The 23,601-nt window shown below is 38.9% G+C and overlaps 1 protein-coding gene across 3 annotated transcripts; it reads right to left on the bottom strand.

Moving 5' to 3' along the window:
• Positions 1–23,444, bottom strand: Fam76b (family with sequence similarity 76 member B). 3 transcript variants are annotated; one of them, XM_041657609.1, is made up of 10 exons: positions 23,165–23,444; positions 22,406–22,470; positions 21,762–21,816; positions 20,727–20,882; positions 17,302–17,501; positions 14,046–14,093; positions 13,785–13,865; positions 13,017–13,152; positions 10,243–10,344; positions 1–625 (listed from the first exon to the last, which is right to left on the bottom strand). In XM_041657609.1, exons 1-10 carry the CDS (start codon positions 23,249–23,251, stop codon positions 605–607), a joined length of 951 nt encoding a protein of 316 aa, XP_041513543.1. In that variant the 5' UTR covers positions 23,252–23,444; the 3' UTR covers positions 1–604. The 3 variants fall into 3 exon arrangements, with proteins under 3 accessions (XP_041513543.1, XP_041513540.1, XP_041513541.1); XM_041657606.1 differs by lacking the exon at positions 1–625 and adding an exon at positions 3,518–6,025; XM_041657607.1 differs by lacking the exon at positions 1–625 and adding an exon at positions 3,518–6,025 and having other exon boundaries at positions 13,017–13,149.
• Between the last annotated feature and the right edge of the window lie 157 nt (positions 23,445–23,601).

Genomic DNA, 23,601 nt, shown 5'->3' with positions numbered 1-23,601 from the left:
TGGAATTACCTAAAACTAATTGCTTCTGAAAATGTATTCTCACATATAACAAAATATTCAACTGTAAGTAACTAGAGGGCTGATAATGGCTCAGCCCTTAAAGGGTAGGCTCACAACCAGTACTATAAACTAACTGGAGAAGGTTACTCTAACCACGGAAGGTCCTAGGACTGAGATGGCTAAAGGTAGTATGGTTTTGTAGCAAAGCCCTCCCTCTGGTGGACAATGGTAGGAATTTTAACAAAAAGGTTAAAATCTTAGCAAGAGTCTTCATTTCCTCTTGTATGCACAGACTTTAAGATGGAGGGATAGCTACCCATGAGTCAGCGACTTGTAGTTTTGTATAGGTTGTTTTAAAGCCAAGGTCTTTAGGCTACTGCAGAGCTGAGAAGTAAATCCATTTTCCGGCTTCCAGTCAGAGGAGTTTGCATTTGTTTTCTCTCCAAAATTCTTCTGCTGGATCACCAAGTGATGGCAGTAGAAAGACAGGGGATGCAATGAGATCATGCCGTAGACACGAGGAGAAGCCAGCTTCCTTGACTTTCCCCTGAGGAGGTGATGAGAATGAACCCCCTCCACAAGTGGAAGTCAGCCAGTGCCTTCATCATGGGCTTGGCCTGTGAAACTGTGAGAACCAGGGTTAATAATCCACCAGTCTAAGTTGCACTAGGTCAGGTGATCTCGGCCTGAGCTTACAGCCACCTTTACTAACAGCTCTTGCTTGTGCAGGCTTGTTTGCTACACCATGGAAGCTGACCAGCCTTTATTTGCTTCATCCCAGGAGCAGACCCTCTCTAACCTCGGCTGCCCTGATCATTAAAACTGTCTCCAGGAAAGGTCTTCAAAAAAGAAACCACTGGAGGCCAGAGATAAGGTGACCTCGTAGGCTTACTCTAAGAATCAACTACAGCCAAGTGACCGAGTAGTGGAAACGGGCTAAGTCGTCAAATTCTGGCTTTGTTTGAAGTTAGACCTGGTAGAAATTTTGAAAGAATGGGCAGAGTGTCAGAAAGAGAAGAGGCAGGGCAGTTCTGAAGACTGGGGCCCCAACTAACTGAATGGTTTCCACTAAGGTGAGAACACCAAGAGGGGCTGGTTGGGCTGCCATTTTGACTGGGGGTCGGGGCATAGCTAACAACTTTGAACATAATAAATTGAAGAGGCTTGGACCGGCAAGATGACTCAGAGGGCAGAGGTGCTTGTCCCTAAACCCGATGGCCTGGGCTTGAATCCCAGGGCTCACACAGGAGAGAACTGACTCCTGCTAGTGCTCGTACCTCCACACGCACACTGTGGCATTGGTGTCCATCGTGTGTCCGTGTGTGTTCATGCACACATACCCCACACGGTAGATAAAAAGGTAAAATAGTAAGATATCTGTAAGAGGCTTAGACATCTAAATGGAACTGCCAAGTTGCACCAAGATACAGTGTGGAAATGAACGTGGATCTGGTCTGCTATTATATGTTTATGTAACACTAGACTTTAGAGGTAACATTTAAGAACCTAGGAAATAAATATTGTTTTGAAATTTTAAAAGGAGACACAGGATAGAGGCCTGATCACCTCTGACCTTTCCATATAAAGGATGAGGTGAGACTAAGGCCAGGGACAAGGCAGGAGACACAGGCAGCTGTGGCAAAGCTGGGCCCTGAACTTCTTCAGTTTTCTGAACACTTTAGTTCTTCTCTCAGCAGTGCAATCCCTTACAGCCTCTGTGCTCCCTGCAACCATCTGGTGCATGCACATCTGGTCTTTGCACCTGTAACTCCAAGCAACACCGGGCGAATGGAACGTCTCTACCAGAGTTCAGTTCCAGCCTATGTTCTTCTGTGGCACTGATACCGTTTGTTAGGAGGGAGAAGCAGGAACCAAAATTACACTACAGCATACAACAGCCATTACTCAGGCGTCGCTGGAAGAAAGTGAGCAGACTCAATCAATGTCTCCAGGGACAACTGGGAGTGCTGGGTACATCCTTTTCCTTTCTTACTAGAACTTAATTCTGCTCACATTTTTTTCTTCAGTACACACAAACTGAGTGTAATTTGGTAGGGATGGTTGGTGCTGGTGTTTTGTCTTTTAAGAAAGGGTCTCATCACACAGGTCAGGCTGGCCTCAATCTCTCAAGTGTTGGAATTACAGGCATTCATAATGCTGTTTGCATTGCTTTTTTTCCTCCTCACAAAAAGGGACAGTAATTTATACATCAGTCACTTAAAAGCAGCAGCTCAACTAATCCTGCTTTGTTTCTATTCCAAGCCATCTCTTCATGTGATTAGCCAAGCATTTAATGTATTTAGCAGCTATCACAAGGACTTGTAAAGAGTAATTATACGATTATCACAATGGGAGATGATTCTTCATTTTTTTTTCCTTGCAGGGTCTGTGTGAGAGTGATTCTTCAATCACATAAGATAACCAGTATACAAATTCCACCATTGTATAAATTTTTGAAAGAAAACCTTTTGAAATTTGTTCCACATTCCAAATGAGGGCCACCAAGTGATTGGGTATTGGAGAGCTTCAGGTACTACCTCAATAGCTTTCATCCCCCTTGCAATTTATGAATAAAAGTGCCAATCACATCCTTTTGGGGTACCTTTCAATCTGACCTGGGGTTCTATTTCCTGCTACTTTGAAAGAAGCTAAACCTACCAACTGGGCAACCTATAAAAGATTAACTGTGTCTTTTCCTAAGTTTTAGCTACTTTTGGTGCCCTCTCTCTACTGCAAGTTGCAAAAACAGATCATTATTCCATCCTAAATTTTGGCATTCAGTAAGATTTTCCTCCTAAAAGCGCCTCTAGTCTATTCGTCTAGTGTTTGAAAATAATTAATACCAATGTTCAAAATAATGAACTGGTCCCTAACCACTGGCCAATGGTGACCAATTACTGCTCGTCTTATGTTTCTCTTTAGTCTAACTATGAACATAGATTCATTCAGTGCGTCAATGCATCACTTTTACCTTCTAGACTATGTTAAACTGTATATTCAGATTTGCTTATCCATGTCACTAAGGCAGAATGAATTGGGCAGGATATTCTAATATTTAGTCCCAGTCATTTTCCTCTTATCTACTGCTAGGACTTCACTGGGAGGGAAAACCATGAACCTTCGAGTATGGTCGATAATGCTTTGCCTCAAACATCCATAATGAGATTCTTACATCTGGAAATACGGCACGCTACTGAACAACTGGGACTTTGCAGATCTATCTAAGAGTGTGAGATGGGGAGAGCACGCTGATGCAGGAGGGCACAACACACCCTGTAAGAAAGAAGGGAGATTTCAGGAGGCGACTCTGGGCTCTGGAGGTGAATGGACGGGAACTCTCAGAGTGGGATGAGAGAGGGACTGACAACCCCCCCCCCCCCATCCAGGACCACCCTGCCAACACCTTGATTTCAGACTGAAGTCAATTTTGGATTTGTGGTCCTTAGGATTTATTTTGTGTGTATTTCTACCCAAGTTAGAGTAATCTGTCCTAGTAGAATTAACACAAAACTTTTGGCATCCTTTTTATTGTGAAATAGTTGGGTTTAGAAAAAAAAGTACAAAATGTCAACAGTCAGATGTGTACAGGTACAGTATTTCATTAATTTATACATGTGACCAGCATTAACAGGTTCATTGTAAAATGCATATTTAGACCAATACACTCTAAAGATGACCTTAATATTCACAGGCTATTAATACATGATAATTGGAGCTCAAATGGCCCTCACTGGGCTATGCTAACTGCAGCGAACAGGCTAAAAGCACAATACAGCACACCATAGTATCTCTGGACAGGTCCACATTTAAAGGGTATCAACTCATTCGCTCAACACACTACATATCTGGGACTGGGACTCAATTACTAATTTATACAATTGCAAAAAGAAAAGTTATAAAATAAGGTCATGGAAGTAAAGAGTTTGTCTAATTAGAACTGAACGGCCTGAAGTCCCTAAATTTAGGTTTCGGCCTTGCACTTTACAAAGCTTCACTATTTTAAGCTGATTCTCAATTTCCATGTTAGTTAACGAAGGATGGGAGGATTCCGTTTCTATTGTCTCCAATAAAGTACCAGAACTACTATAGTTCATTTAGAATTGTGACTACTGTGGATTGAAAAGTGGCCAGGAAACTGTAATACAAATAATTACAGAATTTAAAGCAAAGTAATGACTACTTTCTGAATGCAGGAAATCCTCCAAACGTAGCATCCACATTAAGGCATTATCTCCTATGGTTGAGAACAGTATAATAAATTAACATTATTTGTGAGGGCCTCATAACAACAGACTGCCTTGCTTTTTCCAATTCAATCTTACTGTTACTTGAAAACTATGTGTTTGCAAATTGGTAGATTTGCCTTCACTTGTAGTAAACAACTGTGGGAAGTTTACTAAAACTTGAATAATTTAAAAAGAACTGTTATAATTACGTATGCTTTAAGAACATTAATCTTTGATATGAACTTTTATCTAAAAACAAAACCTTCAGAGCTGATTCAAAGAAGTTTAACTGCACATTTCTAAGAAAAAGAAGCCATATATGGTTTCTAGAAATGCCTTTAGTTTAAAATTCATCTCGAAACCACAACTAAAATAATCAATTTCAGTTACTGGCTTAAAACCACTGGAGTTCAGAAGCTAATTTGCAATTTCACAGAATCTATTCCATACTATTGTATTCCTTTATAGACAATTTTATACTTTGAGACAAATTACTTATAAATAGTGTCTGAATCTTACGGATTTCAATTATTATTCAGACCTAAGCACGGATTTGATTATAAAAAGTTATTTAATTTTCCAGATTTGTATTAAATTTACAAAGTATGGTGTACATAAATATTAACTTAGCAACACATTATAAAAAAAAGCAGATATATGGACCGTTATAGAAACATTATAAATTTTAAAGAAATTTCATATAAAAATAAAGTAAAACATGTAACTCACAAAATATAAACGTGAAGCCACACAACATAAAAATAAAATCACTCTATCAAAGCGGAGTTAAAATTAAATCTTTAGGAAAGTATTTCAACATAATTAAATGAACTCAATGACCAATAGTTTCCCTTATGATACAGAAACAAAGCACAAAATCACTTAAGTCTATATGCATTATCAGTTAATTCTTAATATGAAGTCTTGACAATTGATTTCTTTTTAAAATTGGGTTCTGTACATATGCACTTATATACAAACACGTATTAACATGATTTTTAAACAAACCATATGTACAAAAGTTCAGCATTCCTATAAATAAAAACATTAGGTGGCAAAAGGCACTTGTAAGTAAAAATCTACAGTTTTTACAAAACAAAAACACATTTTATCTTGGATGCTGTACAGTAAACATCAATCCTATAACAGCAATGAAATGTTAGATTACTAAACTAATGTTAGTGATGTAACTTTTAAAAACATATTTACATATACTCTGAAGCTCTTTTAATAAAAGCACCATGATTCTCTAAATTTATGTTGATGCGAAGTAAAAATACAATTCCCAAAAAACCAGTGTTCACCATTTTCCTTGTTTAAAAGTTTTGCATTTCTAAATTGAAAACTATTTATCTGAAATCAGCATAGTGTTAAATAAAAGCAAAACACAAACCCTGCTGCTGTTCTTCTAACCACTCCATTATTGCATGTTGCATTTTATATAGTGCACATACGTGCACCCCACAACCTTTAATACTATTACTAGAAAAAAGTTCTAGGTATCAAAGAATTAAGAAGTCACTCCAAACCAGCTGAAGTTTTATCTGCATGTTTACAACTTAAAAAATGCTGTGTCCATTATAAAAGTGAATAGGAAACACACCAATTTACTTGGCATGTAAAAATATTTTCCACTGCACAGAACATAAGGGCTTCACAGGACCCTCAAATATACACTGTCAAGCAGAAATGCTACACAAGCGACCTTCTCAAGGAGATGTTAGCACGCTTCCACTCTTGTCAAATTTTTTACCCTTTGACAAGGCTGCAACCTGTTTGAGAAGTTCTCTGTTTTTGGCCTGTGAGAGACAAAAATTCAAGGTTTAAAACGTTTGAACTATTAAGTTATGCTGAAAACTACTACTTCATACTTTTTCATTTGTATAAAAATTTTATCAATGAAACACTAAGAGATCCATATATTTAATCTTTTTTAAGGTTAGATAGGTAGAAAGAAAATTCTAAACTGGTTTATCAGCTCTTGGCAAATGTTAATAAAATTTGTCCAGAAATGCCAAGAGGCTCTCTCCCTACAAGATTCAAATTTAAAATAAGAAAAAAGGTTTGGTTTTTTAAAGACATGAAAGCTATTTAAATTCGTGTTATTCTACACCTGACATCATCAAAGAATGAACCGAATGTTTATTCTGGAGAACTTTTCAGAGAGCTGAATGAAGTCTTCCATTTGCTGTTTACTGATGTGCAGAAAAAGTATAAGACTATTTATAAAAATCATTCTATCACTTTGCCAAAGGTCCTTCTTAAAAAAACAATTTTTATTTATTTGTGTACACACACAATAAGATTGTGGGGGCTCATTCCCTGTTCCCACCATGTGGGACCTAGAAATCAAACTCTGGTTGTAAGACTTAGCAGTAAGACGCTATTTGTTACCATTTCTTACCAGTCCCTGATGGTCCTTTCATGTGATGAAGACTTTAGTATCATCTAAGCAAATTCCTAACAGTACTAGTATAATTTCATAAGAAAAAACTTCCTTTTTTCTGGTCAAAGACTCAAAATTTCTCAGGGCAGTGGTGGTGCATGCCTTTAATCCAGCACTTGGGTGGCAGACGCAGGCGGATCTCTGTGAGTTTGAGGCCAACCTGGTAACTGGTCTACAAGAGCTAGTTCCAGGACAGGCTTCAAAGCCATAGAGAAACCCTATCTTGAAAAACCAAAAAAAAAAAAAAAAAAAAAAAGGACTCATAATTTCACTTTACCAATAATCTGAATTTTCAGCTGACTATACAATGCCTGGTCATCAGACAGGAACACTGCCTGTAGGGTCCTGTTTGGTACTAGTGGTGCTTGTGGGGATTTACAGGTAGGACCTTCACTGAGTCTTTCTCATTCTTCAGTCAGATAATGGAAGTTCCTTGAGTAAACAGACAGTTTACAAGTTATCAAGGCAGTTCTGAAGTTTCCAAACCAAAAGAAACAGTATGGAGCTTTGGCACTACTCAAAAACAAGCAATCCTAAAATAAATCACACAAAGGGATGTCTGCACTACTCATAAGCTTAAGCTGTTACTCTCTGACAAATCCCAGTCAATGCTAGCCAGATTTAAATAGTAACAGTGTAGCTATGTATTATTTAACCAACAGACCCACCAGCTAAGAAGAGGAAAAAACCCAAGAAATAAATTTCAGAGTGCATACCAATAGGAAGGCACTCACCAGGTCTGCAGAGATAGTTACCAACAAGTATCTACACTGGCTTACCAAAAATTGAAACTCCACTTTCAATCAAGAAAAACTGAACTTACATTTTTCATTCTTAGACTCAAATGCAGAACTAAAGAAATAGACCTTGAAGGCAGTTTTTCTCTTTAATACTTTTGCAGCTGTTTTTCAATATGTATTTATAGATTTAGTCTCCCAATGACATTAGTAATTTGTTGATAAATTATATAAGACAACGGCTTTAGGAAAAATGGTGCATTGGTTGTTAAATAAACTTAATCAGTCTTATTTTAAACATTTGCAATATAAACTGCAGTGCAGTATTTATACAGTGAGATTTTATTCTAATACTGACTTTATACCCTATAGAAGTCAATGAAAATTTTTTTTTTTTTTTAATTTTTCGAGACAGGGTTTCTCTGTAGCTTTGGAGCCTATCCTGGCACTAGCTCTTGTAGACCAGACTGGCCTCGAACTCACAGAGATCCGCCTGCCTCTGCCTCCCAAGTAAGGGGATTAAAGGCATGTGCCACCACCGCCCGGCCAATGAAATTATTTTAATATTTAAGTCAGAAACATTTAAAAATGTCAGCCTAAATAAAGGAAGAGCGTTCAATGAATAATTACATAGACCCTGCCTAACTACTTACCCACACTTAACTGGAGGACACCTTATCCACAAGAGCCTCAAGGAGCTCAAAGAACTAATCACACAGCCACAGTGCAGTGGCCTGGGCATAAAAACATTCACAGGCAACTGCCTTCTCCTTTTAGCTTGTCTTACTAAAAAAGAGAATTTTTACTTGGCATTATTTGGTACTTAGGAGGATTGTATACCATTTGGGGTATAAATTTCAGTCTGTGTTCCTAGGTTTGATAGTTTAAAATATTTGAAGAGGTATTAGTGCAAGATAAACTTTGTTAATCATTATCTTCTGTATATCATAAAAGATTAAGAAAACAGACAGGAGTAAAGGGACAAGTCCAAGTACTTAAAGAGGATTTTGAGTTTGAGGCCAACTGGGCTATACAGCGAAGTACTACTTTAAAAGCAAAACAAAATGAGAAAATCATCAACTAGGTATACTCACCTCAGTAACTGCTACTAAAACAAGTGGGTGGGGACTATACTTAGCTGTGAAGAGTGTCTCAGGCAGAAACTCACTGTCTGGGGAAACAACTGCTAAGGAGGAGTAATCTGAATTGTGAGCCGATGCAGAACAGGGGAACGTACGGGTAAACCTAAGGCACACAATGTACGTATTCTACATCTCACTAATTACATAATCAGTTTCACCAGTAAGATGGGGGCAGTTCATAGTCAGCTCTTATAAGGAGCATATATGAACAGCATATACAAAACACACTGACTACACACACACACACACACACACACACACACACACACACACACACACAGCCTCCCTTCTGTGTGAGTGTCTGCCATACTGGCAACATAGAAAAATTCAACTAAGAGGAAGTAAGCTGAAGACACCAACCAGGCTAAAGCAAAAATGTTTCTCTTACAACTGATTATAACAAAAGTAATTGTTGTTCTTTGGAGCAGTGGGAAGTACATACCAGGTTAAATCAAACCTAGAAAGTACTTATCATGTTATTCTATAACTTGGAAGTATTTACTTCAGTACTTATGTTATAGGAGGTTGACTACAGCCCAGGTAAACATTCAACATAGCTTAATAAGAATAATATAAAACAGCATAATGGTTGGTGAGTAAAATTAGTTAACTAATGAACAAGAGGCCATCTCTGAGGGAAGGTAATACATTTCCACAAATCACCAGCCAAGAACAAGTTCCCTGAACACATTCACCATGCCTCTGGTGCTACAGTGGATTCCTTTCAGATTCCCGCCACTAGTAAAAAGAGTTAATGAGCAGGGAATATATATCTGGACTTCAGGAAATATGTAAATACTATTCAATTATGAAGCATAGCAAACTACAACAGGAACAGAAAATATCCATAGGTGTTGCGGAAAAAAAATTCAGCAGAAAATAAAACATACCAATAAAGCAATATTCACACTCTTTTCAAAGCTACACCCTCCTTTCAAGTATCAAGTCTGAATATGACGTCACCTGTATGCTTAAGATTCAAAGCTGCTAAACCTAGGAGTTAAACCTAGAGCATTTGCCTAGCATGTGTGAGAACCAGAGTTTGATCCTAGAATAGCATAAATAAACTAATAAAACCCTGAGCCTGGTACTCAGAGATGAACTCTATGAATGTGACAATTTATAAACTACAGAACATGAAATAAAGGTAGTGTAGTTTCATAGCAAATGTGTAAAACAAAAAAGTTTTAATAAGGGAATAACCCTTTCTGTGCTAATGCTCGCTGTCTACCCTCTTTGTGAGGGTGGAGACTCAGCTTCAGTTATTCTGTAATAGTGAACCTAATAAACTGTAACACTTTCAGACAGTCCACAGTTAAGGGCTCTTGATTTGCGGCACCTGCACACAACATAAAGGCCCTTCAATCATGGTCTTTGAGAAGTGGTTTTCTTTATCTACCTCCCTTCCGGTATCCAAAAGGAAATGGGAAGAATGAGTAAAGACTGTATTTTCACCTTAGCTCAACAGTCAAGTGAACAGTCTTCACTGCTTTCCAGGAAGCCCACTTAATGTAAACGCTGTTTTAAGATTAGCAGTGAGTCACCTTTTCAAAACTTTATAAAGTCAGAATTAAAACTGGAAATGCACAAAATAGGGGTAATAACACCAACTTACCTAAGTCAAGAAATACTACAATACAGATTTAAATCTCCAGCCCAATTCAAAACGTCACATAAATAACACCATTTACCTGAAGTTGTTCCACAGTTTCTTTGTGAGCTTTTTCCATACTGTTCATCTTAGTTCTCAAATTTGACTCTTGGTACTGAAAGTCTGCCTTCAGCTCCGTTAACTGAAATGAAAAAAAAAAAAAAAGCCACTCATGTCTACATGTATCTATCCCTTCATAAACATACCACTTAAATAGTCAACACAGGTGCACACTTGTGATGCAGGTGGAAATGTGGTGGCAGCTGCATCTTCTATGTCACTAAGAGCAGATTTCCTACTACTGTCAGGATTTTAATGGTAGGATCATCTTGGAGAAGTTGCTTTTGGATTAACTGGTCATACTTTCACAATGAGCATGCCAAAGAAAGCTTAAGTTTGTATCCTAGAGAGTGTGCCAACCAAACACACTTCACATGAAGTAAACAGGTTCCAGTTAAAATCATCTTTCAATGATGTGCAAATGTACACAACAGTCATCAAACAAAGGCAACAGTGTTTGTAACTTTTCCTTCGCACCCAGTCTTATGGACATGAAGCCATCACACTCCATTTACCTCTCAGCACAGAAACACAATCAATGTATGTGGAAAAGCAATTACTGTAAAATCTGAACCAAATTAGTTAAGTATTAAGAGAAAATTCAGTGGTATAGAGACCACGGGACAATGCTTCCATAAATATGAACACAAACAGAAGTGTAGTTATTTTATGATTTAAATTTACAACCTACACTGCTATTAACAGAATACAGACACAGCTTCAGGGTTCTGTTGTTATGTAACCTTTCAAAGTTTGTACTGATTACCAAGTACCTAGTATATGAAAAGATGCAAAAGCCGAAAGGAAAATTGAGTTTTATACTCATCCTTCCAAACAAAGGGCTTTAGTCCCTCTCCTGGGCCAATACTGTACATTGTAAACAGACGTCTGTTGTGAAACGCCAATCAATTCTTATACTACCAACTTTGGCAATTATTCTAGTTGCTGGACTGTGATCTGTTTCCAGACTGTCAACGCTAGAGGGTAAAGACACCATTGATTTATCTGCCTGTGACTCTTTCTGACCTAGTACAGTGCCTGGTTTTAAAAATCACTCAAGAGTTCAAACAGGGACAGGAAACTAACTTGATCCCTTTAGAATTATAAAGAAAAACGTCAAGTGTGTAGTTAATTTTAGATACATAATTATTTTCCTTACAACCCTAATTATAAACTTGCTAGGTTTTTGATTTTTAAAGCAAACAGTAAAGCAGGAAATGCCAACACAACAGTCTAGGGATAAAGGACCAAAGAGTCTACAATGGAGGTTCTCAACCTGTGGTTCGCAACCCCTTAGTGGGTTGAACAACCCTTTCACAAGGGTCACCTAAGACCATTGGAAAACACAGATATTCGCACTACAATTCACAGAAGTAGCAAAACTGAAGTTATGAACTATCATTGATGATAATTTTATGGTTAAGGGTTGGTCACACCATGGAAGGAGCTGGATCCTAGGGCTGCTGTATCACATACAGGGCTGCAGCACTGGGAAGGGCGAGGGCCACTGCTCTACAATCTGCTACTGCTAGTTTGCAGTAAATCTGGCATGTTATTTGACTTTTGTTCTACTGGCTTTGCGTGATAAATGAAAGCTCTGTGTACGCATTTCCATAAAAGCAAGTTAATTTAAAACTTCTGCCATGCATAAAGAACCCTAAAATAGACAGCTACAACTGTCCAACTTTATATTACACACCAATGCCAATTTTCACACACTGAATTTACTCAAACTGTGGTACATACTAAAATAAAGAGGCTGCGCCTGTCTTTAATCTCAGCACTTAAGATGAAAAGGCAGGTGGTCCCGAGTTACAGAAGTTACACAGTGGCACTCTCTTTCAAAAGCTAAGAAGTAAACAGAGAGAAAATGACGAGCGGCAGCCATCTAGTGTGGGAACTGCAGCCCTGGCACTGCTGGATATGGACTTGAGCACTATTTACACCCTATTGAAACCGCTTAAATTTGACCTCCTTTTTTCTGATGGCCAGTGCCTTTTAAAGATTCTAGTCTTTTTTGTGCTCATTTCTTTTGTCCATTGAAAACACAACTAATGATTTTTAGGAGTCACTCAAATTATTTCACTGTTTTCCTAGTGGATGTTTGTCTGAGACCCAAGTATGCAGTCAGGTCCCTTCCAATGTGACACAGAGCAGCACCAGCATGCTGCCCAGGGCAGCAGGAAGTTCTTCACACGGTCAGCACAGCACACATTTATGAAATGGGAAACCAAGACCTCAACTAGTGAGCATGTTTTACTTAAGGCCACATAAAAATGGCCAGGATTGGGATTTCATCCTGAATGTGGCTAAATACCATAAAGCCAGTAAGTACACCTCCTCCTTCTTACAAAATGCTCTCTTAAACACTTACTGCTAATCACTACCACAAGAATTAGAATATTACTTCTCATCAGCTGATAGCTTGACAGAGACATGACATATCAATCAAAGACTGTTTTCAATTACCTCTGAAACTACAGTAATTTATACACTCCATTTGTTATATATATTCCATATATCTCATTTTAAATTTATATGCTAACTTAAAACAAATGCTCAAAACTTACTACAATACACCATTTTTTAAACTTATCTTTATTAGATGTTTCAGACCCAATTTGGGCTTCTGTAGTTCTATAAAAGTCATGCATTACAAACATTATCAAACAGTTAAAGAAATTCTGCAAGGGCTAAATAAAAGCCAAAATGCAAATCTTACCAGGCTTCACTGAGCTATATATATATTCTTACCTTTTTATCTTTCTCTAAAATGGTCTGGTCTCTTTGCTGTAAGAGACGCTTAAGAGACATCACTTCTTCTTTCAGTTGACTTATAAGGACAAAATTGTCTGTTCCCCCACTATCTGCTGACTGATTTATAGAGCTACTAAAAAGAAAAAAATAAAACAGAGTTACATAAAGTAGAAGGAAAACCTGCAGATGTTCAAATTGCATAAATTAGACAATTCCACAAACATCCTTAAGGCTAATGCAAAAAAATATGTACCTGACAGAAATGGATGCAACTGGCAAATTACCTTACTAATGGCACACATTACATACACCTGCAGAAATATAATTCAGTATTAGCTTTTAGGGGGTCAATACTTCTAGTGTAAAGCAATAGGCAGCCAATTTGTACAGTAAGTAACATCAGCAAACTTTGGCTAATGAACTAAAAACAAAGTCATACTCATATTTTAAATCAAAACATTTCTAAGCAGGCCAATTTAAAAATACCACAGATTTGTGTTTCTTTTCCTTGAAGAACAATTACTATAATGTTCTATTCTCAGATTTGTTCTTTCCTCAAACCCAAGTTTATTCCCCAGTTAAAACAACATAGTTCAGTGCCACTTTCTTATTGCCAAAATTAAAATCTTCTTAACTGGTCATGTGACATAAAGAAGTTGGTGTGTGAGACCCATGTTTCTATTCTCAGACAAAATATGTAGTAATAATGAACTGGAACTATTCAATTAAGTTTAATTTTCATAGTACTAAAGAATTCATTTTTACCTATCTCCATTAGATGGCTTAGATTCCAACTTGGGCTTTTTCTTTGGAGTTTCATTCTGAATTGCTGCAGAAGATTTATGGCTGAAAGCAAACATTAGCAGAGATGATTAGGATAAGACAGACAGAAGCATTACGTGACAAGATGCTCCTCCTCTGAAACAGCACTGAACATCACTAGTTTTGCTGATCTAAATAACCACATTAGAAAGGCTGATTTACATAAGTGCACTGCAAACACACAGCACACACCAGCATACATACCTCTGTTTCCACATTCCTTGCTCCTGCTCAGGACTTAGACTGCTGATTCTGAAAAACATGCAAGTAATATGATAACATTTATTTAACACAGATACATTTAACATCTTTCCCCACAGAATCAAACTGTGTTATCATCTTTTGTTCACAGAAGCTAGATAATCTAACACAGGGAACGAATCACATTCTAAGAGGATAAACTTCTAGAGCAATGATTACTAGCCAGCTTAAATCTTTTAGAGACACGAACAGTGGTAGACTGGATCATTTAAGAATCCAGGAATGACAATGTCAACTGCCCTAGTCATTCCATACAGAAGCCTGCATCTACCTGGTTATTCCAAATGCAGATAAACTCCTTCGCATAACTCGAGCTGGACCACGAAATAGCTTATTTCTTTCATTTCTGTTTGGTTTCCCCTAAGCAGCCTCTCTAAAATCTGTAGTCTCTCCTTGGTCTGTACTGAATACAAAAGTCACACTGAACATACTGGAAAATTTCATTAAAACAACTGATTTCACTTAAAATGCTATGATTTCCTTTCCATTTTGCCATAAAATTAATTTCACTACATTATTTACGAACAAGAAACCATATTAATACAACTTAAAAAATGCACATGATCTAGGTTGTGTGACCTTTATATAGTAATAATTTATTATATAAAGGTAGTATAATGATTTATTAAAGCTATTTAAAATCCCACATCACATATCTGTGACACAAGTATAATTCACTGTTTATGGCTACAAGTGTTTAAGACCACCTAATACAGTACTAACATGTATAATATATATACTTATATAAGACCATTTTCAGTCTTATTTTGCTTTGTTTTGAATTTTTGAGACAGGGTTTTCCTGGTTGTCCTAGATCTCATTCTGTAGACCAGGATGGCCTCAAACTCACAGACATCCACCTGCCTCTGCCTCCTGAGTGCTGGGATTAAAGTCCTATACCATCATGGCCTGCTCAGTTATGCTTTTAAGCAAAGTAAAATAAGGGATTAAAATGTACTCAGAAGACCAAAACAAACAAATAAAAAGTCTTGAAAATCATATTATTCATACTGAGCTGTAAATGAAGAAGTGGGGAGAAAGGAGCTGTGATCCTATAAAGCTGGACACTTTACCTGGCAGCTGCAGTTCTAAGGATTTCCTCTTTATGTATGTAAGTATGTTTAAAACAAACCTCATTACATGTAAGCTTTCCCAAATCATGTAATTACTCATTAAGTAGCAACAGCACACTGATGATCTGTCAGAAACTCCTGGAATCTCCATCTTAGTGACCTGAGGATTGTCATAGCTGGATCCAAACTGACTTTAGTGTTGTGCCCTGCTATAATGAACTCTCACCATCAATCACCATATCATCCATGGTCCTCAGAACCCAACACATTGGCTTGCCTATCCATATTAGTCATCAGATAAAAAAAAAAAAATGTACCATCAGCCCTATGTATTGCCAGGTTCTGCATGTGAGGATTCAACTAACTGCAGAGAAAATGTAGGTCAGCCTATAGTGGTTGTCTGCACTGAACAATACAGACCATTTTGCCTTTTCTGCATAAATAACATAATGGACACTGAGTTATGAACATACCCACTGTGTGAGGTATTGCTAATACAGATCATTTACAGTGCTTAAGGCATAGGTCATGCAAACACTAGACCACATCATGGAGACTGTAGCACTTTGGATTTTGGTATCCAAAGGACTTAGAAAGGATCTCCCGTGAATAACAAGGAATTAATGTATCCACCCCTCCAAAGGAGAAAAAAAAAATGGAAAATTAACATTGTCTTTCCCCGCTTCTGTTTTAAAAGATTAGATGGCTGTCACCTAATTCTCCATCTTGGTCTTTGCTATCATGCTAGGAAAATTAATCCTGGAAAGACAGCCAGGGAAGAAGATCTAAGGTCTGAGGACTAGGACTTATGGCACATAGTTGTCATTCTTCTTGAAGCAAGAATCAAGGCTTGTATTCACCTGCTCCTTGGGTTACTCAGATACTACTGAACCACATGTCACTGTATTGCAGTTTACCTTTGTCAGTCCAGGAAATACGACAACATAATAATAAATGCCAAGGCCCCAATGACTCCTCACAATCTAAGAGGTGTTTGCTGGCAGTTAAACTAAAACTTTTGTGTTGCAAAATGTGGCAGCCATTTGTTTCCTACATATAAAATCTTATTTTAAATAACTATATGAAATTCTAAAGATAAATAGTAAAATTTGGAGAAAAAACAAATTCTTCTGAAAAATGGGTATACATGTCCTTATTTACAATTTGCATTTACATATTTAATTTGTTTAAATGCTGATTTTTTTCCTACAAAATCTAAAATTACATCTAAACAGACCCTCTAGAGAGTACACACAGTTAAGATCTTACTACTACATAATTTCTCCTCGCCTGAAATGACTTTAAAAATTAAGATGTCTGATTTGACCAGCACTACTACTACACCTATGTTTAAAAAAACCCCAACTACCAACAAAAATCAAAAACATAGTACCCATGGTTAAAAATACTATCTAGTACGTTTTGAAATTGCCAAGTTTAACAATGCTTCTGTAAGGGCTGGGTATGTAGCCCAATGGTAGAACCTGTGCTTAAGCACATAGGACCTAGGTTCAATCCCTACTACAAAAGAAAAAAAAAGTATAAGAGAAACAAGGGATTCCACAATCCGCTGTTTTTCTTCCTCGCTGTTTTAAATATGATTTTAGTAAGATAAAAGAATGGCAAGTGAAATTAACTTTGGGTCCTGGGACAACAAGTTAGTTTAGCAGGATCAAGGGCTTACTATGAAGCCTTCGACCTAAGCTTCATCTCTGGAAGCCACATAAGGTGGGACTCTACAACATCATCCTCCAATGTCTAAATTTGTGGTGGTATGCACACTCATAAGATTAAAAAAAATAAATGAAACGTACAAACATAAAACCCTAAAATCTCATTTAAAATTAAAGCTTTTGTTAATTAGCATAACTGAAATGCCAAATAATGCTGATATATTTTGATATCACACATGAGAATTTTATAGATGAATTCTTTACTATTTTCATAACACTGAATATACTGTGTGGAAAATTTTCACAATACAACCAGATACGAAGGCAGCTCACCAGGTGCAACACAAACTGCCCTAGTACCTTACCACTACTGACATGATGTGGTCCAGGTGGTGTGCAAAGACCATTAGCAATGCCAGGAAGGGTTTTGACAAAGGATTTCAAAGTGCTTACTTGTGGTGGCCACTGCTGTGGCGATGGTGGTGGTGATGGTGGTGGTGGTGGTGTTTTGAATGGTGCTGGTCTTTCTCAGTGAGAGACGAAGATGAAGAATTGGAATGTGAAGACCCCAAACTCTTCCTTTGTTCTTTTGTCTTCTGCAAAACTCTCTTGTATGATAAAGTACAGAGCCAGCACAGCAACTTCCCATCGACCTTTAAAGAAAGTATCTGCATTAAGCGCATTGTAAACTAACCCAAGAGTGAGTCCAGCAGACTCAACTTGCAAATCACCTTTCACACCACCTGGGCCACAGCATGAGTTTTATAAAAATGCAGAGTATGAATGCAATATGTAGATTTTTTAAAAAAAATTAAGACATCCGACACTTGAGATAATATTGCAAGAGATTATTAAACTGGCTGGGAGAACTGATTTATATACCTCTGGCACTGTTATACCCCTTTAATTCTGAGACAGTAACTTTATTTATTTCTAGAAAAGAACTCCAACAGGGGCTAAAGAAATGGCTTAGGATTTAAGAACACTTTTTGCTTTTACAGAGGACCTGGGTTCAGTTCTCAGCACACACATGTGACTCACAACCTCTAACTTCAGTTCCAATGCATTCTATAGGCACCAGGCAGACACATGCAGGCAAAACACTAATATATATAAATAAGCCTAAAAATGTTTTTAAGAAGTACAAATGGCTAATTGTTTTTAAGAAATCTAGCCTGAATGTTTTAATCTCAGTGTAATTACCAAAATGATAGAGTACTTCTCACAATGGTAAATATATCACCTATAATCAATACTCATCATATTCAGTTTGTTTTTCTGTAGATTTGCCTATTGATTGCTAAGTCTAAAATCCTATTTACAACCATTCACATAGCTAGAACAGTGGGAAACTCCTGCGAACAGACATCACAGCCCCAACTAAAGCAGAACACGGTGGCGATACTCTTCCACGCTTCCCCTATCACACCATAAACACTGTTCTTTCCACAGGTCATTTACTACTGTCATTTTTAGTTTTAAAAATTGTTCCAAAGTACTCTAATATGTATATATTCCATACTTTCTTCATCCATTCTTCCATTGAAAGGCATCTAGGTTGTTTCCAGGTTCTGGCTATCACAAACAATGCTGCTATGAACATCGTAGAGCGTATACTTTTGTTGTATGATAAGGCCTCTATTGGGTATATTCCCAAGAGTGGTATTGCTGGGTCCAGGGGTAAGTTGATCCCGAATTTCCTGATAAACCGCCATACTGCTTTCCAAAGTGGTTGCACAAGTTTGCATTCCCACCAGCAATGGATGAGTGTACCCCTTTCTCCACAACCTCTCCAACAAAGGCTATCATTGGTGTTTTTGATTTTAGCCATTCTGACAGATGTAAGATGGTATCTTAAAGTTGTCTTGATTTGCATTTCCCTGATCGCTAAGGAAGTTGAGCATGACCTTAAGTGTCTTTTGGCCATTTGAAGTTCTTCTGTTGAGAATTCTCTGTTCAGCTCAATGCCCCATTTTATAATTGGGTTGGTTAGCCTTTTACGGTCTAGTTTCTTGAGATCTTTATATATTTTGGAGATCAGACCCTTGTCAGTTGCGGGGTTGGTGAAGATCTTCTCCCAGTTAGTGGGTTACCTTTGTGTCTTAGCGACAGTGTCCTTCGCTTTACAGAAGCTTCTCAGTCTCAGGAGGTCCCATTTATTCAATTAGAGTACTACTCAGCAGTAAGAAACAAGGACTTCTTGAATTTTGCATACAAATGGATGGAAATAGAAAACACTATCCTGAGTGAGGTAAGCCAGACCCAAAAAGAGGAACATGGGATGTACTCACTCATATTTGGTTTCTAGCCATAAACCAAGGACATTGAGCCTATAATTAGTGATCCTAGAGAAGCTAAATAAGGAGAACCCAAAGAAAAACATATAGGCATCCTCCTGAATATTAACCTTCAGCAAGCGATGAAAGGAGACAGAGACAGAGACCCACATGGGAGCACCGGACTGAAATCTCAAGGTCCAAATCAGGAGCAGAAGGAGAGAGAGCACGAACAAGGAACTCAGGACCGCGAGGGGTGCACCCACACACTGAGACAATGGGGATGTTCTACTGGGAACTCACCAAGACCAGCTGGCCTGGGTCTGGAAAAGCCTGGGATAAAACCAGACTCTCTGAACATAGCGGACAATGAGGACTACTGAGAACTCAAGAACAATGGCAATGGGTTTCTGATCCTACTGCACGCACTGGCTTTGTGGGAGCCTAGGCAGTTTGGATGCTCAACTTACTAGACCTGGATGGAGGTGGGGGTTCCTTGGACTTCTCACAGGACAGGGAGCCCTGATTGCTTTTCGGGCTGAGGGGGGGGGACTTAATTGGTGGAGGGGGAGGGAAATGGGAGGCGGTGACGGGGAAGAGACAGAAATCTTTAATAATTAAATAAATTAAAAAAAGAGTAAAAAAAAAAATTGTTCCAAAGGCTGTGATGAACCTTACAGAAAAACGTGGTTACGTTTTGTTCAGCTATTATCACTCTCCTGGCCTTGGGTTCAATTACATTTACATATGAGCTGTCTTGAGTAGACAAAAGCATGTAATGGTTATGGGCAGGCAGGAACTTAACCCTGCATTCCCTTTACAAGTGACAGCCCGCCAGCCACTGGTGTTTCTGGCCATTTCATGGACCCCAACAACTGCAAATAACGAGACGAACCACGTGAGTCCAGGGGAGAGTGACTTCTATGGACAATTAAGATAAGAGTTTCTGCCTTCTTTCATTTCATACAGAAAAGGCTGGAGGGACATGTCCTACAACTAGGGTACATACAGTGCTGTGGGGTATCTGGGTAAGCCCCTCAAAGAGACAGTCATCCTGCAAAGCAACTGAAACTGACAGACAACAGGAGGCCTGTGTGAATGCTGAGCAGCAGAATGGGCCATTGTACACGTAATAATTAAGTCACTGTAGGCAGAGAGAAACAAGCATGAGCCTAAACAAAAGGCAGAATGCTAACTTCGAATTTTATGTGCTAATGTCAGGGGGTGTTCTCGTCACATCAACAAGTCTAAGTAACTTCAGTGAAGGGACTTACTGCAAACTGAAGTGAGGATAACAGTGCACAACAAATGAAAAACCTTGACAGCTTTACTGTATTGTCACGCTGCTCTGGAATTCCTTGTTTTAAACGGCCCTCCAGCTATAGCTTAAGGAGCTACACAGGCACACAAGCATATTAAGCACGGCTGATTTTTAAAGTAGTCATCCTATCTACCAGCATGATCACACAGTCCCCAGACAGATATGCTGCTCCTCCCCTCCTGCTTCCAGGTGTCAGAAACGAATGTCTGAGAGGTATACTTAGAGTAATCGCCAAGCTGTTCGGTGTTTGATTTCTAGACGATGGCATGACTAAAACGTACTTTTCTTCTTCCTTCCTCCTTCCGATCAAAAGCGCACTGCTGTTTGCACTGTTCACAGGTCTGAGGCGGTCCATATTTCTTTTCTGAATTGGTGCAACGCTGACACTTGGTACCAATAAATGCTGCAATTATGTTACAGTATTGACAAGGTTTGGGCTGAAAAATAAACACATTTAGTTTAATTGAGCTATTTAAAACTTTGTTGTGTAAGACACAATCTGTGTTGGTAAAAATTTAGGGAGTTAAAGAAAGAAATTAAGCTAAAATCATTTGTTTCTGCAAGTACGTGTTCAAAGTCAAATATGGGTCTATTCATTCAACTAAACTTTATTATGACAGTTAAGAAGTTCAAGTATGCATGCTCAGAAATCTGGCCTTTGGGGGAAACACACTCAGGACTTACATAGCATTTACATAATACAAAATGTGCTTATGAGGTTAAACAATTATTCACAGAAGTCTCAAGAACCTATAATCTGAGGAAATGAACCTGTAGTAAATATTAGTTGACTTAACTGTTAGATCATTTACTTAACTAAAAAGAATTTCATTGAACATAAGTAGTTGCAGTAAATGACAATATAAAAAAACTAGCATAAGCATATTCAGTTTAAGTAACAATAAACGTGCTTGCCTTCTTTGAGATTCAGGACAGTATGGAGGCTTAAGGTCAGCAGCACTTGACCTATATAGCATGGGTAACATCTACAACACATATGTGGCCAATTTGTAACGGGATACTGTCATTAGTTTTGAACCCTTCAACTATGGCCACAAAAAAAGTTCCAGAAATTGGACAAAAGTATGATTACATTAACACTGTAAACAAATAGGTTCGCCACATTAAGGAATTTGCTGTAATTGTATCTTCACTCTATAACATATAAAGCATGCACTTGTTTTGAAATGCTTTCATTTTTCCCATCAAGTCTATGGAGCTTTTCTTCCACGACTATTCCCTATGCTGATTTAAAACTGGGCTGTTTTATGAGGGAGTCATGAACAACAATGACAAGAAATGAAAAACATACTTACCGTTCCAAACTGCTTGACATTTTGAGCACACTTCTTACAAATTGTGTTAGTTTTGCTGAAAAGGAAATTATATCCAGGTGATTACTCATATCACCCTAGGGAGGTAACAAATGCTCATCTGTAATGAACGGACGAGTCAAAAGATTTGTAGATTACTTACTCTAATTCACAACAAGTAGCTTCTTAAACCATGCTATTAATTTTAGGATGATTGCAAAGTTATTTCTCTTAAAGACAAACTTTCCATATTAACTTATTAGAGACAAGGGTCTCAAGGACTTAGGATATGTGTGTCAAGGTTGGTTTCTAAGTGGTAATTCTCCTGCCTCCACCTCTAAACACTGTGCTTACAGGCAATCAACTTACTCTGTAATTTTTGTAAAGAAAACAAAGCAAAAGCCCCATTGTGTTTCTCTGCTTCTAAACTTCTCTTACCAATTTCTCATGTTCAAATTAAACCCTAATTCTAAAATAAACACCAGGACATTTTAGTTAATGTGTTCTCTCATACTATGTATAAAAGTTCTTAATTTTAAATTCCAGAAGCATAAGTATTTTTTCAAACACTTTTAACACAAATATGACAATCTCCAGACATTCCTTACAGGAATTTTTAACAGTGAAAATGTGTTCAGTATACAAACCTCTCCTGCTGAAATTCTGATCTGCAGTAAGTACATTTTACAATAGGATGTGCAATCCGACATTCCTGTAATAAGAATACATTAGTCAGTATTTATAGATCCAATCTCACTTTTCTGGTAATTACTCAACCCAGTCAAGTGTCTGAAATGTCAGTAAAACCTGGCTGGCAACGTAAACAACTGAGTGACTTATCCCATCAGTGGCTAGACACAGTATAATTTCATGAGGAGGCCATAGATATTTTTTATCTATATTGGATGTGGTGGGATATGGAACACATAAATTAAGGAAGCTGTCAGGACTGACTTCCAGGGGCGGTTACATGTGTTACTTTGTACATCTATTTTGTTCGGTGGCTCACAGACAGCATCCCAGCTTTTACAGGATGGGAGGAGCTCCAAATCAGAGCACCTTGTTCCCAAACCAGTCGCTTCACTTTCCGGGACACTAAGCAGGATGCCATCAGCTCTGCAGCTTCGGGTTCGGGTTTCTAGCAAGAAAGTGCAAACACTGCATCCTGCCTCCCAGTGGAAGGAGAGGGCAGCCCCTGACAAGGTTGGGGTGAGATCAGAGTCTGCATCGGGTCTCTGCGACGCCGTGGACTGGTGGCCGCCAGGCTCAGCCCCACCCGAGACCGCCGAGCAAGGCGGAGCCGGCCCCAGCATTCGAGCAGGCGGGACGCAGATACCCCGGTCTCGCCCACCTGATGCCCGGGACCCGGAGCGGATCGGTGCGCCGAGCGCCCGGTGTCCACCGACCTTGCAGAGCTGTTGGCCTTGCGACAGCTCCTCGAAGGGGTAGCGCTGCGTGCACTTGGTGCAGGCATACAGGGCCGACGCCGCCATCCTGCTTTCGGGCTCCTCCGCGCGTTCTCAGGCGGGGCCTCCGGGAACTCGGCTGCCCCGCCCGCGGGCTCCTCTGCCGCTGCGGCCCCTACCTAGCGACCCCCAAGGCCCCCGTGTCTCCCTCCGCCTCTGCCGCCGTCCCGGGACACCCTCTGCCGCCCGCCCCGCCGCTCCCGCTTAGGCCCGGAACGCGGCGGAGGGAGACGAACCGGGCGCTAGGCTGCGGATTCCGCTTCCTCCTCGGTCTCGCGTCCCACTCTATGATTGGCTACAAACAACCTCACGTCACTCGGAAACCCCGCCCAACACTTGGCCTAGGTTACGCAGGGAGCGCCCACAAAGACAAGAAA

This window comes from Microtus oregoni, unplaced genomic scaffold (genome assembly GCF_018167655.1).
Source record: "Microtus oregoni isolate MIOR12 unplaced genomic scaffold, Mior012 000008F_ref0000371, whole genome shotgun sequence".
In the NCBI taxonomy this organism is placed as follows: Eukaryota; Metazoa; Chordata; class Mammalia; order Rodentia; family Cricetidae; genus Microtus; species Microtus oregoni.
The sequence above is the reverse complement of the archived record's forward strand: the minus strand, read 5'-3'. Positions and strand labels throughout refer to the sequence as shown.

Coding starts and splice junctions, on each gene's coding strand:
- Fam76b (XM_041657606.1), bottom strand. CDS start 23,251: ATGGCGGCGTCGGCCCTGTATGCCTGCACCAAGTGCACGCAGCGCTAC. Junction 17,502..20,726: donor AGGAGGAAGGAAGAAGAAAA/GTACGTTTTAGT, acceptor CTTTCTTTAAAG/GTCGATGGGAAGTTGCTGTG. Junction 10,345..13,016: donor TTTTAGAGAAAGATAAAAAG/GTAAGAATATAT, acceptor TTTTCATTTCAG/TTAACGGAGCTGAAGGCAGA.